The following is a 17,420-nucleotide window of genomic DNA, read 5'->3' as shown; positions in this document are numbered from 1 at the left end:
AGCCCACTCAAATGAGCTTGCGGTCAAGATTGGATACGAGCTCGGATTTAGGCTCATGGTTTAGCTCGCACTTAAGCCCACGCAACGAGCTATTGGTGAACCTCAAATCCGAAGCTAGAATCAGAAGATCAATTGAAAGCTCAAGTCCGAGCTCAAGTCCGAGTTCGAGTTGCGAGCTTGCTACATTAAAACTCACACACTTTAATACAAAACGTCTCATAATCAAGAACCAACATTCTACGAGTTGCAGTTTTTACACGATTGTTCAGTTGTAGATATGTACTTCGGCTTGGAGGTCTTACTATGTGACCCCATCAATTGTCAAAAGACGATGTTGTTTTATTGGTTGTCGGATCTGGTGACCGTAAAGAATTGCCGACGAACCGGTAGCCAGACCCTGAAAATGTAGGGATCGGGCGTCGATGATTGTTGGTGGCTGGCAGATGCACACAGGATCCGAAAGCTTTTTTCCCAACATCTTTTCAAGCATTCCCTTTGAGTAACCTACCTAATCTTGTCTAATCTCATGCGAGTTTCCCACCAAAGCAGCAGCAGGAACACTTGGCAGACCACCCAGACAAGGCGAGAGCTCCACCTGATAAACCGTAGCGCTGGATTACATCGAACGATATGCTGGGAGAGATCGGAAGCTCCGTGAGCGTGAGGGACATTCCATGCAGGGCTTTTGCACTCGACGGCCGAGCCGCGTAATGTGAATGGACGACAGCCCGACATATGACCAAGATGACCATGTACGCGGGATGTCGCACGTCCATACGACAGCCGGAGTTTCCATCAGATAATGATTAGATCGAAAAATTCATCTGATAAGAAGTGGGGCCGCTCCATCTCAAGCTGTGATTCGCCAGCGAGACGCCGCTGATGATCGAGATAAGATTTTTCTCGTTCCTTGGGGCATCTAGGCCGAGTTTCGGAGAGCTTAAACACCTAGCATGGTGCCACTCCGAGCCAAATGAGCTTCGTTTAACCGGCACCTGCAGGCCAAGGGCCTTTGGCCTCGCGACCTTCACCATTGTTGCCCAATTCTGTACGCGGCCCCAGCAAAGGGAACACGCGTTACCGACCACGGCAAGATGATCAATGCACACAACAGCAGAGCCGAGCACTTCTGGGGAGCCCTGCAGAAGTGCGTGTGCGGTTCCACCCAGCTATTTGAACCCTCGTGCCCTCCCGCTATTTTGATCTTATCAATCTCTCCCCTCATCCAACCTCTGCACTGCTCGCTAGGCGCTGCCCTACACCATTGGGATTCAAAATGGGCTTCACCTTCAAAGGCCTGGCAACCAATGCGTTGTTGTCTGCCTCTTCTCCCCAAACTAATCAAAGAGATGTTGCCGATGTCCCCGCCTCTGTCCAGGGCCACACCAGCATGGACGTTGGTCGTCCTGACGAGAAGCTTGGCACGGCCAGAACCCACAGCCCCTTGTCTGACCGATCTGATGAGGAGTTGAACAAGGTTGACACCAATGCCGAGCATGGTGTGCAGGCTATGCAAGCCGCTACAATGGTGTGGACCAAGAAGGAACTGATTTTAGCATACATCTTGTAAGTGGTGATACCACTCATTTACTGGATAGAACTGACCGTCTCCAGCATGTGGCTCATCAATTTCTTCATGGCCTTTGCATCTGGCGCCGTATCGACCCTGACCGTCTACGTTACCAGTTCCTTCCAACACCACTCCCTTACTGCTCTGGTGGGTGTTATCTCCTCCATCATCGCTGGTCTCTGGAAGTTGCCCTACGCCAAAATCATGAACATATGGGGTCGCCCATGGGCACTCCTGTTCGGTGTCATGGCATATGTCATCGGCCTCATTATGATGGCGGCTTGCAAGAATGTCGAAACATACTGCGCTGCCTCAACCTTCTTCTACCTTGGATACAACAGTATCGACTTCTCCATGACAGTTTTCATCGCCGATACTTCTAAGCTCAAGAACCGAGGCTTCTTCATCGGTTATGCTGCCTCACCCTGGCTCATCACAACTTGGATTTATGGCCCTGCTGTGGACCGTATTGTCGCCCCAGGTGGTATCGGACTCGCGTGGGGTTTTGGAATCTTCGCCATCCTCGCTCCCTTTGTCTGTGCACCTCTTGTCATCATATTCTTCGTCAACCAAGCAAAGGCACGCAAACAAGGTCTACTTACGTCCTGCCCAAACAGAGGCAACTTCGTCCAGACTTTGTTCTACTACCTCAAGGAGTTCGATGTTGTCGGCATTCTCATCCTTGCCACTGGTCTAGCTCTGTTTCTCCTCGGCTTCAATTTGTACTCATTCCAGAAGCATCAATGGAGGTCGCCCATGATCATCTGCTTCCTCGTCTTGGGCGCCATCCTCATCGTTCTCTTCGGTGTCTGGGAAAAGTATCTTGCTCCAATCACGTTCATTCCATGGAGGCTCATCAAGAATCGTACCGTCATCTTCACGTACACACTAGCGTTCATGATGTACGTCGGATGGTACATCTGGGACTCGTACCTCTACTCGTGCTTGGTTGTACTGTTCAACCAACCAGTTACACCCGCGACATACATCAATAGTACCTATACCATGGGTAGCTGTTTCATCAGCCTTGTATTCGGTATTTGCCTGCGGTACTACGGAAAGCTGAAGATGTACGCACTCTTCTTTGGCGCACCACTCCTGATCCTTGGATGTGGCCTCCAGATCGCCTTCCGCCAACCTGACGTCAACATCGGGTACATCGTTATGTGCCTGGTCTTCATCGCGTTCGGTGGCGGTGTCCTAGTTGTTTGTGAGCAGACTACGCTTATGGCGGTCTCCAAGCAGCAGGACTTCCCAGCCCTGCTTGCTGTTGAGTCCATGATCATTTCAATCGGAAGTGCCGTTGGATCTACCATTGCAGGCGCCATTTGGACTGGTGTTTTCCCTGTCAGACTTGCCATGTACCTTCCTGCGGAATCGCAGGCAGACCTCGCCTTGATCTATGGTGATGTCACCGTTCAGTCTAGCTACGCTGTCGGCAGCCCGACTCGTGATGCTATCAACAGGAGCTACGCTGAGACACAAAGGTACATGCTTATTGGCGGTACATGCGTCTATGCCACTCTGCTATTCAGCATTGCTATGTGGCAGAACGTCGATGTCAAGAAGATGAAGCAGAGGACCGTTGGAATGTTGTAGTCTACCTGCGAATGGTTATCAGCCCAACTATTAAGAAAAAGCTCTCACCCCTATTATGGTGCTGGGTATTTTGATAGAGTAGAATCTGGATAATGAATGTGTAGCTAGTTTCAGTAGTGTTTGAAAGTCATTAAAATATTATGATTAAATTTCATCTTCTCCCCCATCAACCGCAGTTGGTTGTGATGAAATAGCTCGATCGTGTATTTGAAATCAAAGGGCCAAGTGCAGCAATGCCACACATACGACGAACAATGAGCCTGAGAGGCTGCTCGCCATCAGAATGCTAGCCGAACCAGTTGCATCGGTCGTACCAGTTGTGGTTGCAGTGCCACTCTGTGCAGTCTGTGCCTTGGAGCTTCCTGTCGTTGACGCTGATGCTGATGCTGATGCTGACGTGGACGCCGATGATTTTGCAGAGCTGGTGGACTTCGCCGACTTCGTTGAAGTACTAGATGCAACTGCATCGTTTACTCCACGCTTGGCCATGTCGACAACCCATTTCACAGCCTCCTCGTTGTGCTCAACAAAGTAGTTCAGATGCACCATGACGTCCTGAGGCAAGCTCGCAGGGGCGCACATAGGATCACTGTAGTGGCAGTACTCTACAAAAACGCCGGCAAATTTTCTAAGGGCCGCGATTTGCTCGGTTGTACGGGCGCGCCTGCCATCGTATGGTTTTCCATCGCCAATGGTGAAGTTCTGGTTACGAGCGCGGGCTACTGCGCCAAACGTAACAGCTGCGACGACTGCATATAGTCAGCATACCTGCTTAGGCCTCTGTAGCAGATGTAACATACTGTTGGAGCCCGGTGCGGTGGAACGATCCAACGCTGGATTTACAGCCTGTTCACACGAGAATATAGCACCACCCCCACCACCCAAGATATCCTGCGCAACACTCGCACCCTGCGAGTACCCCAATAGTATCAACTTGCTGTCTGGGCACTTCGCTGCGTACGCTGTCATCTGCGCCTGTCCGTTCTTTGCTCCTTGCGCAGCAGACTTGCACCACTCGTCCACCCCCCACGCCGTGCTCTTGGCCGGATACTGGATGTTTTCAAAACCGCAATCGTCGCTTCCAATCGCCGCGCAAATCTCCTTGGTGATGTTTCCCTGGCGTCCGGGGTACGGCTCGTCTGAGCCGCGTGCTATGAAAACGTGGTAGGGGCGGCAGTCGGAGGACTCGTATGCGAGAATCTCAGTCGTATTACAGTACACCGTTGGGTATGGTGCGTCACAGCGTTCTTGTGCGAGGACGATTGAGGAAAGTGAGACGAGCGTCAGAATCGCGAGCTTCATGGTTGAGAATCGTCGCACGTGAGCGAGTGAGGTAGAAGAGAAGGAAGAACAAGCGAGAGTTGTTTATTACAAAGATTGCTTCGGACGAAAGAAAAAAGGGAACGAGAGAATGTGGAGAAAGTAACGACGACGACGACAAGTAGATTCCCCTGTGAATCTGCATTCGTCCTTGTTTTATCGCAAACCCGCGATTCAGGCTGTGTGCGGGTACCCGGCATCCTGCCAAGATGACTGGGGGATGTGCAGGTAATCCTGGGACCTAGAACATCATGTTTACTCGTTGGTTGCTCTGCTCGCCTCCTTCACAACCTAGTACTCTGTTCTTTGCTGCGCTTGGTCAGGTTCCTGTGTTCTGTATAGAATCCAAACCCACCTCGGCGTTTAAGTATGAGATATCGGCTACACGGCTTGTCTACGGTACGTCCGCGGCGGGACACGACTCATCGCAGCCGCCTCAGCCACTTGCCGTTGCCACCATCATATACATTTAAATTGTGTGCGCCAAGATGCATAAGGGGACGTTGAGGCTGTGACGGCCCAAGACGGAAGAGGCGTTCGTGTGACGTCATGGGTTTCGGCGACATAGACGAGCACAATGAGATTTCCTATCGCCTCTTTGATGACTTGGTCGACTGTGGGGAAAGAACACCTGGTACACGCTGATGCAATAGACGATGCTGTTGTACCTTTTGATCTTCGACCGGTTCTTCCATCCAACCCTGTCCATCGTCGGCGCTGTTTTCGCTCATTCAGCCGCCTGTAGCCTCCTCGTGTCTTGCTTTGCTTTCAATGGTTACATCCTTGTCTCGCAACTTACCTTGAGGACTATAGGCAGTCAGATTCTGATCAATCGATTAAAAAAGACAAGCAGCACGAACGGAATCGCCACCTAACACATTGCCAGAACATTGAACACATTCATTGTCTCAACAACTAAGCAATACTTGACCGCCAGCATTGTGAGGTCTACGGCAATCTCTGTTAGACTTCAAGTCCTGCCATAATGACTTACGTTTGGTCTATTGAACTTCATTGTCTTCTACGTTGTTTGCTCCCCAGTCGCTTACGCAATATTCTCTTCAGCATGGCCAGATCATACCTTTGTAGTCTCCGCACAATGTTCGCAGAAGGCTTCATACGTATACAGATAAATTCCAGAATATAAACGCTGTGTAGGGGCTCTTCTCGCGGCATACTGAAATTGAAAAACATAGCTCGTTTTACATGAACTGACCAGATACAATTCCATTACAGCAAATCCCAACCATATTCAACCCTCCATTCCCTTTTCTAGCGAACCAACGCTAAGATGGTTTACAGTGCCGCACAACACTTTCGCACACGAACCAAGTCGGAATACCAAACACTATGCATGAGGCTCGAGACCTGTCTCAACCAAACGGCTACTACTACGGTGCGCATCACCTCCCCGTACCGACTAATTTCACTGACCCTACCCATAGAGCTCCGTAAAGAACTCCATTGTTTTTAGCATTACTGCTGTAGCTAACAAGTTCTACAAAATCTACCAGATCCTAATAGTCCCAAATACCGCCAGAGCCCCACAGGTGGACAACGTCCATTCTGTACGCCGCCGTCGCACTGACAACCAGGGACGCATTTTGCGATTACATTGCTCAGACTGGGCACGTATGCACGCCAAAGAAGAGGCTCAGATGAAGAAGCGTTACGCTAAGCGCCAGAAGCTGAACGCTGAGCGAGCTGTTCCTCATAGACATCCGGCCATTCGATTACCTAGCCGTTTGATACCTTCGTTGAAATGACCACAGAGACTGTCCTTCCGATAAGAATTTAACACGCTATCCGATTCCAACCCTAAGTTTAGTGACTAAAGACCAATAGTAAGTCATTGCGTTTGATGTTGATTGTTATGCTTGAGAAGCATGGCGTGGAGCAATCTACATTACACTCTGGTCATTCAGACCCTCTGTCCTTCCTGGGTAGAATTGCCCCGGATGAAAGCCACTCTGGATCACTCGGAAGAACACGAAATTATAATGTTAAATAGCAACGTCTCATCAGAGTGCAGTAGAGGCACTATAGAAAGAAGATCGCATAATTAGAATAGTCGAATAGTACCAGCAGCGAATTTCACATCTTCGACAGAGACAATGCGAAGAGAGCGGTATGTTTTTAAGATATCAGTAGTTTATAAGTGATCAAGCGGCACTTTACGGTACCATCAATTTCACTCGTACCGTTGAATCGACAGTATCGCTATCAGTATGTATAAGGACGAGGTAGGCTGGCGCCTTTGAATTGATCTCAACTACTCCCTACTCCAATTAACACAAACATTCCAGCATGACTACTTCCCCCGTCTATCTTTGGTCTTTTTCTCCATGTCCAATCTAGCTCCCGGTCTCAGCACATCTCATGTTCTCTCCATACCATGATGACGCATCAGAGCCTCGCGGCCATCGTGCAGACGGACTGGAAAGCAATTGCCTCACTGCCATGACAAGACGTAATAAGTGAAGGCGACAAAGTTTAGGATAGACATATACTGCAGGCCCATATAACAACAGCAAATTACTTCCAATAGAGATCGTTTGAGCACATTCATCGACAGCTTCGTACGTAAACGACCTCAACACAGATGGAACACGGGACCAACCCAGAGCTGCCGGCAATAACTCCTATTCCCCACCCAACTCCGAAGGTAAAAGTAAAGTTATGGATTCAACCAGACCGCCAACCCACCAGAATGTCTCGATAAGGCATCGCCACGGCCTACAGCCTCGAAGTAGAAACACGCCACCTTAGGCGAAGAAGCGCGGCATCTCGGCAGTGGGTCGTTAACTGCGCAAATGCACTCACTGAGTGACTTGGCATCTGACACGTTGACAAACTGCCTCGTCTCTTTGGAAATCTGCTCACGATGCGAAGGAGCAAGAGTGCGTGTTAGTTTTACACAGTGTAGGATTTGGAATCGAAGACTGCGGGGTTGGTGGCGGTACTCTGGCGGTGAAGGTTGTGCGTTCTCTAGACTTTGCCCTTGTGAGCAAGCTGTGCGGTTGGGATTCTCTGGAGGAAAGTTTGAGCAGGATCGCACGTGACGGCCTGAGGTTATGGCACGTGTGTTGAGTTGAGAAAGTAGGTGGATAGTTATACAGAGTCGAGGCGGCTCAATGAGTCTATACAACACCTGTTTCCGAGAGTGGTTAAAAATTCGCATGTATGAGTTGAAAGAGACCTTTTCGACGTTGGTATGTTCCTGTCCGTTCGTTCTTCTAAGTATACATGAGTTGGTAGGCACATTCGAACGTAAGATGCATATCGAGACACGGAAAAGCAAGCACTTTGTTGCAATAAACAGGATCATAATTTCATTCTTGGCCAGTCGGTGCCAGTGTTTGGGGTATATCTCTTCAGCTTCTATCCACACTTTGTTCCTTCTCATGCACAGCACCCTGTTGGCCCTGCAGCCTCAACCGAAAAACGTCTCTCATCCTTCTCTTCCATGACTCCTGTTTCTATCCTGACCACCAACCAGTCGCACAAAAACTTGCCCAAGATGCCACCCAGAACAATCGAGATAAACATGTAACCGTTGAAGGACATGACGATCAGCATGATGATGTAGGCGAGACCAAGCGTAACTCCGTGAAGAATGGCGCGAACCAGTTGCTGCAATCCAGTAGCACGGAAAGTTACAAATTGAGTTCCAAGCGTAGAGGCGGGGCCATCACAGCAATTCGAAGAGGTGGCAGCAGCAAGAGCGGCCTGTTGGGCGCGAACACGTCGTTGAAATTGGCGGGTGAGAAGAGCATCGTACTCGTGGCCGACTCGACGTAGAAATTCCAGACAGACTACCAGGAGCGCGACGCCGATGCAGCTGGCAGCAAACATGCCATTGTTGGTGATGTGCCATGAGTCGGCAAGGAAGCATGAATCAACTATCCTCCAGTTCCATGTCATCTACAAAAAATGATTAGAACATATAATACAGGATGTAGAGGGGTGAACATACCTCCATCACACAACTACTCGCCATACTCGTGACATTGGAACTACCGTGGTTCATGCTGAAATATGCGTAGGGTGTATATCCTCGCACGCTGTGTACGTGAAAAAAGCTTTCACCGACAAAAGTTGAACCGTGGAAACAGAGCCTTTAGAAAACTTTCAAAAAGCCGTCGACACCGCAATGTAACCAGCGGACGAGCCGTTATTCATAGGGTCATCCACACGTGTAGATCAACCGTTTCACTACTGTTGCGCACTCAGATCCGCGACCGTCTGTGCCGGCAAATATCCGGGAATTGTGGGGGAATGTGCTCAAATCCTCGCGCGCTTGTCCTGTTCGACGCGCCCACGCCACTTGGTCTTCATCTAGAAGCTTGGCACTGAGCATTGTGTCAACCGCTCCCGAGAGATACGAATGTCATGTCTATATAGGAACCATGGACCGGGTCAGGGACAATGCAGCCTCATCCGATCTTTTTCCGTTGTTTGTCGTTCTCTTGACGGCTGAGCAACGATGTCGCTGACCCCCCGTCACATCCAGAACCTCAGCGAGGCCGCTGGTATCAAGGACTACTGGGGCTACGTGGAGCGCGCCGTTCCCTGCACCAACGATCCGGGCTCTTGCGCCTATCTCGATGTTGTGTACCACAGCCATGAGCTTGGAATGCTCTACTCTGGCATCCTCTGGGCGACTATCGGCGGGATTCTTCTCTCATGGGCCATTGGACGACACTTCTTCCGCTCGGAGCCGTCTGGGGTGCAATTACCAGTTGAGGCAGGAGAGCAAGTCAACCAGAGCAAAAGCACACTTGCGCGACTGCAACAGGCCATTCCGTCATACCTACGACGATATCTGCTCCCAGATGCTGCAAGATCAGTCTTTGGCCGCGTAAACCGTACACAGGTTCTCACTCTGGTCGTCCTCACCGGTTATCTCGCCATCTTCTCTTTTGTCGGCATTGTCTATGACACATGGATCACTCCCGTCAAGAAATCCCCCGGTGTTTACAACACCAGAACCAGTCTTGGACCTTGGGCCGATCGCGTGGGCGTTTTGGCCTATGCTTTGACACCACTATCCATCATGTTGGCCAGCCGCGAATCGATTTTGTCGCTTGTGACTGGACTGCCCTACCAAAGCTTTAACTTTCTCCACCGCTGGCTCGGTTACATCATCTTTGCGCAATCAGTCCTTCATACCATCGGCTGGACTGTCATTGAGGTTCGCTTGTATCAGCCCCAGCCCACGGTTGCTATCGCATGGATCACTCAGCTTTACATGATCTGGGGCATCGTTGCCATGATACTTCTCCTATTGATGGTCGTCTTGTCCACGCCATGGGGCATCCGACTCACCGGTTACGAGTTCTTCCGAAAGTTCCACTACCTGGTAGCCATGATCTACATTGGAGCTTGCTGGGGTCACTGGGCGCAGTTGAAGGTCTTCCTACTCCCAGGGCTGATCGTCTGGTTCCTTGACCGTGCGGCTCGAGGCGTTAGGACTGCATTACTGCACTACAACTTCCTACCCTCAGGCCACATGGGATTCCGCGCCGCACCGGCAGACATCATGTTCTTCGAGGATGAGACAAACGGCGATGTTGTACGTCTGGATTTTGATCATCCACATGATGCCTGGGACGTTGGTCAGCACTTCTACCTCATGTTCCCGGAAAGCAGCATCTGGCAGTCGCACCCCTTCACCCCACTCAGCCTCCCAGTTTTTGGCGCCGACTCTCAACGTCACTCGTACATCTTCCGCGCAAAGAAGGGGGAGACACGCAAGATCGCCGAGCTATCTGCCAAGCGCGTCGCTCGCATGGGCGATCACGAAAAGTCTAACGAAAATCTAATGGGAGACGCCAGACTCTCAGTCGTACTCACCGGTCCCTACGGGGAACGCACGCTTCAAGGTCTCCCAAGCGATTCGAACATCCTCTGCATAGCCGGTGGCACAGGAATTACATACGTCCTCCCAGTTCTCCTCGACATGGCCTCCCGACCCCAAAACCCTGACCGCCACATGTCCCTCGTATGGTCAGTACGACGAAGAAGCGATATTGATTGGATCGCACCCGAACTCGCGGTCTTGAAGGCCAAGTGCAGGAACCTACGGACCCGCATTCATATCTACGTTACCCGCGCTGCAGAAGAGGAGGATCCGTCCGTACCATCTAAATCCGAGAAGGGTAACAAGGGCGGGTGCTGTAGTAACGACAAGGAGATCGAGCCGGTATCCTCCTCCACATCCTCGAGTGCCTCCGCCTCCTCTGTAATATCCATGCACGGTGTGTCCAAGGCAGAAGTTGGTCTAAACCACTACCAAGCGCGGCCGGATCTCGCGACGATGGTGACAGAATTTGTTGCGGGGACCGTGCGGGGCAGGACAGATGTGTTTGCTTCTGGCCCTGGTGGCATGATCAGCGATCTGAGGAGTATAGTAGCGAGCAGCAACAGGGGTGGAGAGGTCTGGAAGGGCGAGGAGAGGTGGGATGTCCGTTTGATTAGCGATGACCGGCTGGAGTGGTAGTTTTTACGTTTGATACCCATGATGAATTTTACTCACGTTCAATATGACCCTGCTTCTTGTGTATTATTCTGGGTGTGTAGAGAGTTGTCAGAATCTACCCGCGGGTGTGTGTTGCTAGATGAGGTTGTCGACTGCCCATTCTTAGATCAAAACCAAGGCTGTAAGTTCCCTTGTCTTTCAGAGCCTGGTAAAGTACCTATCCATTAATAATAAATTACAAGCATCAGTTGTATGTAGAGCGAGACAAATACTCGAAGACGCGCAGAATTTGTATGCGCAGACGCATCGTCATGCTGTAGTCATTTTCATTCCAACTTCAACTATACCACCCATTTCGACATGAAAGTCCCCTCTCTACCAAACCGACCATCCCCACCATCTGCTGGCCTGCTCAATTCGCAGGCTGGTATAAAACCAAAACAATCAAAAAGCCAATATACAAACCACAAAACCGCCCACAACCCCGCAATCGCAGGTTTCCATGACAAGAAAAATCACAAAAAAGCCCCCAACCAACCTCACAAGTGCCTACTACTGGGCAACTCAGCAATCGGCTGCCCATGCGGCAGTTCCGACCGCACGGGACCTACATCCGCCTCAGCATAATGCGGGCGTTTCGTCTCGTCCTCATACAGCTCCGGAATTGTACGCGAATTTACAGCAGCAGCCCTCGCCTTCCTCTTGCGCAAAAACCACGCAATGACGCCAATCGCAGCCAGCAGCGCAATGCCCAGCGGTACGCCAACATAAATGCCGGTTTTGGACGACGATCCGGACCCCGCCGCAGCGGTCTGGGAGGCCTGGGAGTTCTGCGACGATGATGAGGGCTGGGATGTCGATGCGCCTGTGCTTAGAGCGGAACTCGACAGGGTGCCTATGCTGACCCTTGTCGCGCTGCTAGACGACGCGGACCCCGCGATTGTCGAGATGGCTACGGCGAGGTTGGCGGTGGTGTATACGACGGGGTCTGGGGCGGTGAACTCGAGGTCTGTGATTGTGCAGCATGTTGTGTTGAGGGGGGTGCCGATGTCTCTTAATGCGCCGGTCGGGCAACACCATGCGTCTGATGTGAGACAGTAGTGGATGGCGTGGCTCATGGGGTCGCCTGAAATGTGAGATTAGTATGTTTTCGCTTTCTTGCAGTTTGTATCCCCATTTGAAGGAGTGGGATGGTCGGTGGACTGGACGTACCCATGCCATCACAATGCTTCGCGCATGCTGCGTCGTTCCACGTCGGATCTGTACACCCGTTGCGCCAGAATAGGTTTGTACTGGCTTTATTACCGCCAGCCTCCTGGCACAGTCCGTTCGTCAAACACACGTCGGTCGGCGCGCAGCAAGCTGTATGTTGGCCGCTTGCCGCAGCCGTTTTGTTGCAGGGCACGTAACGGGAGTCCGGGTACGCGGTGCCATTAATGGCATAGCACTGAGCCGACATGTTTAAAGAACCACGCGCAGCGAGTATTTTGCGACGACCAGGATATATTTTCCAGAACAGAAAAGAAAAAGAGACTTGAGATTTGCGAATTCCGAAAGGTACAGAAAATCCAAGGAAAATTGGGACCAGGGGCAAAGCTCTTGATAAACTTTCTGCCTTGCGGTCAAGTACCTATCTAGGCTGGGGGCCTCAATATTCCGGCCCCCAAGGCTGCCTTGCAGCTCTATAGGTTCCTCACGACGGTGCTGCACGTGGGGAAATTCGAGGATCGGCCGGATGGCGCTCCTAACGCGATTAGTGGACGCCCCTACGCGTAGTACGTCTGGTGTGGCTGCGATCGACCCTCAATTATTGTTTGGAAAGTGGCGGGTGCATTGGACGCGTTGCGATATGATGGAGCGTGTACGACATTGGAGGTCTAGATGGATGGCGATGGCAATGGTGATGGTAATGGCGATGCTAGTCTGCAGGTAAGGCGTTCTGGAGTGACGAGGGAATGCAGGTTAATGGCTGCCCTAGTGCTGCACATGTGCGGGTTTATCGCAGTAGGTGGGCTTTTGCTTGTGATCTTCGATACGAAAGAAAGTCGAGACTTTTGTTAGAGAACGTTGTTCAAAAATGTAAGGTAAGTAGAATAAGATGTCGATCAAAACAATACGATAGAAATCTTTCCGAGACGATTAGAACCTCTCACGAACAGATACTCTTTAAGACAGGTCTCAGACAGTTATCGCGGCTTACATTTTTTAGGTCCCGGGAATAGGCCTTGACGGAAGAAGAGTAGCCGAGAGATATGGTGCTGAGGTATGATGGACCGATCCACTTACTACCAGGAACTGCATTCCGAACCCACTCGTGCCCGCCTAATACTGAACAACGCAAGATGCCGCGGATAGGAAGGTCTTGAAAACACTAAGAAGGAACTAGAGGAGCCGTTCTCTCAGTCAAGTGCGAAAAGCAAGAAAATGCTGCGTTCTTTCCAAGCTCCTGCAAGCCGCAAGAACCACCCTGATAGAGTGTACAAAAGCTGCCTGCTAGGCGGATACTGCTTGGAATCCAGTATTTATACTCCTATGATTAATTTAGATGTAGTTGTGGAGTTGTTGCTGATTGCGCCCCAACTTATCCTTCACACCATACTCTTGATAGGCGTGACCAAAATCTTAACATGGTCGTCCTTATTCGTGACCAGCTCGTCAAAACCCTTCTCTGAGATGTCATCGAGATGAATTCGACTTGTTACCATGGTTTCGACGCCCTTGAACCTGCCTACCCACTTGATTAGCTCCCATGCTTCTCTCTGCAGAAAGAACTCACCGGCTACAAACGCATCCACCGTCTCCTTGAAATCCTCATCGTCGTAGGCAAGACTGCACTTGATGGCGATTTCCTTCTTAATAAACGCGATGAACGGGATAACCATCTACTCAGATCAGTTCCACACTGGTAAAAAACGTGAGATAAACGTACAGGCATACCAATCCAACTCGCTACATTCATATACGTGCCTCTGAACTTGAGCGCATCCATACCAGCATCCATACCCTTCTGCATCCCCGCACAATCAAAGACCACATCGACGCCCCCACCGCCCGTCAGTTCACGGCACCTATCCCCGACATGCTCATTCATCGGATCCAGCACCGCATCAGCAATCGTCCGATTATGCACCGCCCGCGCAGCAGCCGGTTCAGACACATAAACGTGCTTACACCCCAACGCGCGCAGCACAAACACACACGCAATCCCCACAGGCCCGCCGCCCAGAATCAACACACTGTTCCCCGCCCACTCCGCCACCCCGCACAGCTTCACCGCATGCCACGCCACAGCAAGCGGCTCGATCAGCGCCGCGAGCCGCAGATCCACAGTCTCAGGAAGCGCATAGCATAGTTTTGCATCGACGGCCACGCGCTCTGCGAACCCGCCTCCGGAGCCGGAAAGCCCTTTGAAGCCCAGCGTGGAACAGGCGTGCGTGCTCCCCGCGTTGCAGTGGGCGCACGTGCTGCAGTAGATGCGCGGGTCGACGATGACAGGTTGGCCGGATACGAGGTGGGAGGATGCCGGTGCGCTGATGATGCGGCCACAGAATTCATGGCCCATTGTCACGGGGAGGTGCTCGCCTGTTGAGGGGTGGGGGCGGGATTCTCGGGGGATGGTTAGGGGGCCTGGGGGTGGTTAGATTGGGGGCTTGCAGCGGTGTCGGGGGGATTGGTACCGTGGAGGTACTCGGATGTGTCGGATCCGCAGATTCCACACCATTCTATGGCGATGAGGGCTTCGTGGGACTTTGGTGTTGGGGAGGGGGTGGAGATTACGCGCAGGTCGCGTTGGGCGAAGAATTGGGCGGCTTTCATGGTGATGGGGTTAGTTGTGGGTTGATGGATGGTTGAATAGATTGGTGTTTGTTTGTTTTTAATGGCGGTTGTTCGAGTCTGATTCTTCTTGTCAGAGGTTGCTCGGCTCTGTGTGGTCGTGGAACAACACCAGGCTCGGTAGTGTAGGATTTGGGAGGGGCATCTGCATAGAACATTCCCCGCATCGTGAGATACAATGCCTTGGAAAGTGGGATATCAGACGAGATGACTATCCGTTTACTGATAATTCAGGAAGATGAAGAGAAGAATCGTTGTTAATACATGCTACACCTCTTTTTTCGGTTACTTTGAAGAGTAAGAACACCTGCTTCAAACATGATGTTTTGAACATGAACGGATGGAGAGCATATGACGTCAGATCGAGAGTATGCAAACTATTCATAACTACACCTATCACGACCGCCCAAAGACGACACGGAAAGAGAAGAAAATAAAGAGAAGGAAGGCACCTGAAACGAACGAAACTGAGCGACGGAGGAAAGCGCGTTCCAAGTTGGTCTTGCAATGTGGAGAAAGCCCCCGCCTTCCGCAAGCAGCGTAGTGGCTGCCCACGAGCCAACAGCAGCAGGCTTCATGTAGGAATGGTGAAGCACATTTCTCGACTGAACTTGCACACCACCACACTTTTTGTATTTTTACACTCTTGCTATTCATAACTGCATATCAGCCTCACAGTCACTCACAGTATGCTTCAATCACGATGGGCGACGCAGCCCGAGAAGACGGAGGAGAAAGCCACGACGCCTGCAACAATCGCTAAAGAAACCGCCGGACCGGCCGAGACGCAGCCAGCAGCAGCACCTGAAGCGTCTTCGTATGCACCGACGGTATGTTGCCCATCCACACATCTGCCCCACGCCTCATTTGCACTGCCTCACGCATAGTTCCACACTACTACACACATCACAGATATATAACCATGACTAACACCAATACCAGGACACATCATATGACCCCGCCTACAATGACCCGTCAATCGACCCTTTTGCTCAGACGGCCAGCACAGACGATCTATTTTTCGACGATGACATCATTCCCATTTCTGCGCCAGTCGTGGAACGAGGCCCTCCTCAGGTCGAAGCCCCCAAGCCCGTTTCTGCGCCTGATGAGGCAACACCACCGACTGCACCCCAGCAGCACCTCGCGCCGCATACGCCAAGAGGTCCGAGCAATGGCGAGAGGGGAGGTCGTGGCCGTGGAAGGGGCAAGGGCCGTGGACGTGGACGAGGCGGCCACGCTGCTGAGAGCAGAGATGTGAGGGAGACCAGAGACATTCGGGAAAGCAGAGATATCAGGGAGACCAAGCCTGACAAGGAAGCCACACAAGAAGCGGAACCAGCACCCGCCGCTGCCACTGCTCCCACTACTGACAGCGTCGACCCTACTGGGTCGAAAGACAAGCCTGCCCACTCTGTCCGTGGCGACAGGACCTTGACAGGCGGCAATGCACGTACCCGTCTCACCGAAGAACAACTGAACGCCAAAGTTAACTCTATGCGATCTAAGAACGAAGCATTGCAGACTGCCCACGCACGCGCAGAAGCTGATGTCGCCAAATATGAGGCACGTGAAGCCGCCCTCAAGAAACAAGATGTCGAGCGTAAGAAGGTGCAAGCCGAGAAGCAAAAGGCCGATCGCCAGAACCGTCAACAAATGATGGGCGAACGAGAAAAGAACAGGCTTAGGAAGCTAAACGCCCAGCAGGGTAGAGAATGGGACTTTGAGAAAGAGGACGGCTTCGATGGAACCGGAGAGGAGAGAAGGCGCGGCGCTACAAGAGGAGCTCATGGAGGTGTTGCACCTTCTCGGCCGTCTGGTCAAGCTCCTGAGAACGAGCAGCCTGAAGAATATCATACACCGCAGTCGCAACGTGGACGAGGCAGAGGTCGGGGTGGTAGGGGAGGCCGTGGCGGACGTGGTGATCACGCTGCATCCGAGCACAAGAGACGCGAGCAGCAACCACCGTCGTCAGCTGACTTCCCCGAACTACCTTCTACCACCACTGCAGCCCCCAAGGAGTCTGATGCACCCAAGAATCTCGACTTCCCCGTCAAGGGCAAGGCCGCAGAGACCAAGGACAGCGAGCCGGAACGTCCTGCCATTCAGAAGCAGGATTCGTTCGGCATACCGTCGCCTATGGACAAGGGTCGCAGTTGGGCTGACGAGGTCGAGTCATAGATTGAGTTGATGCAGTTGGAGAAGGTGATGGATGAGGTGGAGACACCTGAGCAAAGTAAGACGAACGTTCAAGAGCCGTAGACTGGCCTCATCCCACAGCCTAGTGGTTCTATCCAAGGCTATGTCTGTCTGTCTGAGGGAACTATAAGCGAGGGCGACGAGGGCGCATACGATGCAGATGATTCGAATGCTGTTTCGGATGCATCGTCCTGGTCCGATGAAACAAGCCTCGACGGAACAGCCAGGAATCAATTCGATCATGATGGAGATGGTTTTGAAGTTGACTATCACAACTCGTCAGCGTCTACTGAAAGCAATTTTGAGGAGAGCGAGTTCAAGCCAGTCAGCGTTCAAGACATGATAACCAGAATTTGGGACCACATCGCCTTGGCTTTAGCCAACGAACCAGTCCAACCTATCTCTCCATTGAGAGAC

The 17,420-nt window shown here is 51.6% G+C and overlaps 7 protein-coding genes across 7 annotated transcripts; 3 read left to right on the top strand and 4 right to left on the bottom strand.

Annotated features, from left to right (window-relative positions):
* Positions 1–988: 988 nt before the first annotated feature.
* P153DRAFT_371379 (uncharacterized protein) lies at positions 989–3,366 on the top strand. The gene is made up of 2 exons (XM_033669254.1): positions 989–1,566; positions 1,615–3,366. Exons 1-2 carry the CDS (start codon positions 1,277–1,279, stop codon positions 3,167–3,169), a joined length of 1,845 nt encoding a protein of 614 aa, XP_033518474.1. The 5' UTR covers positions 989–1,276; the 3' UTR covers positions 3,170–3,366.
* P153DRAFT_379979 (carbohydrate esterase family 5 protein) lies at positions 3,223–4,471 on the bottom strand (the record flags this gene model as incomplete). Its single annotated transcript, XM_033669896.1, has 3 exons — positions 3,223–3,254; positions 3,484–3,918; positions 3,970–4,471. The coding sequence occupies 3 exons, from the start codon at positions 4,469–4,471 to the stop codon at positions 3,223–3,225; spliced, it is 969 nt and encodes a 322-aa protein (XP_033518473.1).
* Positions 4,472–7,709: 3,238 nt separating this feature from the next.
* P153DRAFT_351780 (Ctr-domain-containing protein) lies at positions 7,710–8,601 on the bottom strand. The gene is made up of 2 exons (XM_033666357.1): positions 8,466–8,601; positions 7,710–8,413 (listed from the first exon to the last, which is right to left on the bottom strand). The coding sequence occupies exons 1-2, from the start codon at positions 8,517–8,519 to the stop codon at positions 7,892–7,894; spliced, it is 576 nt and encodes a 191-aa protein (XP_033518472.1). The 5' UTR covers positions 8,520–8,601; the 3' UTR covers positions 7,710–7,891.
* A 221-nt stretch (positions 8,602–8,822) lies between these two features.
* P153DRAFT_371376 (ferric-chelate reductase-like protein) lies at positions 8,823–11,240 on the top strand. Its single transcript, XM_033669253.1, has one exon. It carries the CDS (start codon positions 8,976–8,978, stop codon positions 10,989–10,991), a length of 2,016 nt encoding a protein of 671 aa, XP_033518471.1. The 5' UTR covers positions 8,823–8,975; the 3' UTR covers positions 10,992–11,240.
* Positions 11,241–11,509: 269 nt separating this feature from the next.
* On the bottom strand, positions 11,510–12,429 carry P153DRAFT_361690 (uncharacterized protein; the record flags this gene model as incomplete). Its single annotated transcript, XM_033667004.1, has 2 exons — positions 11,510–12,096; positions 12,183–12,429. 2 exons carry the CDS (start codon positions 12,427–12,429, stop codon positions 11,510–11,512), a joined length of 834 nt encoding a protein of 277 aa, XP_033518470.1.
* Positions 12,430–13,576: 1,147 nt separating this feature from the next.
* P153DRAFT_327955 (threonine dehydrogenase) lies at positions 13,577–15,262 on the bottom strand (the record flags this gene model as incomplete). Its single annotated transcript, XM_033665344.1, has 4 exons — positions 14,648–15,262; positions 13,900–14,597; positions 13,743–13,852; positions 13,577–13,694 (listed from the first exon to the last, which is right to left on the bottom strand). Coding segments are annotated over exons 1-4 (1,065 nt in total), but the record flags the coding sequence as incomplete, so codon positions are not given.
* A 231-nt stretch (positions 15,263–15,493) lies between these two features.
* On the top strand, positions 15,494–16,985 carry P153DRAFT_379972 (uncharacterized protein; the record flags this gene model as incomplete). The annotated part of the gene is made up of 2 exons (XM_033669895.1): positions 15,494–15,634; positions 15,747–16,985. 2 exons carry the CDS (start codon positions 15,494–15,496, stop codon positions 16,983–16,985), a joined length of 1,380 nt encoding a protein of 459 aa, XP_033518468.1.
* Between the last annotated feature and the right edge of the window lie 435 nt (positions 16,986–17,420).

Source organism: Dothidotthia symphoricarpi (assembly GCF_010015815.1).
Source record: "Dothidotthia symphoricarpi CBS 119687 unplaced genomic scaffold P153scaffold_25, whole genome shotgun sequence".
NCBI classification, from domain to species: domain Eukaryota; kingdom Fungi; phylum Ascomycota; class Dothideomycetes; order Pleosporales; family Dothidotthiaceae; genus Dothidotthia; species Dothidotthia symphoricarpi.
Note: the sequence above shows the minus strand (reverse complement) of the source record. Positions and strands in the feature narration are given on the sequence as shown.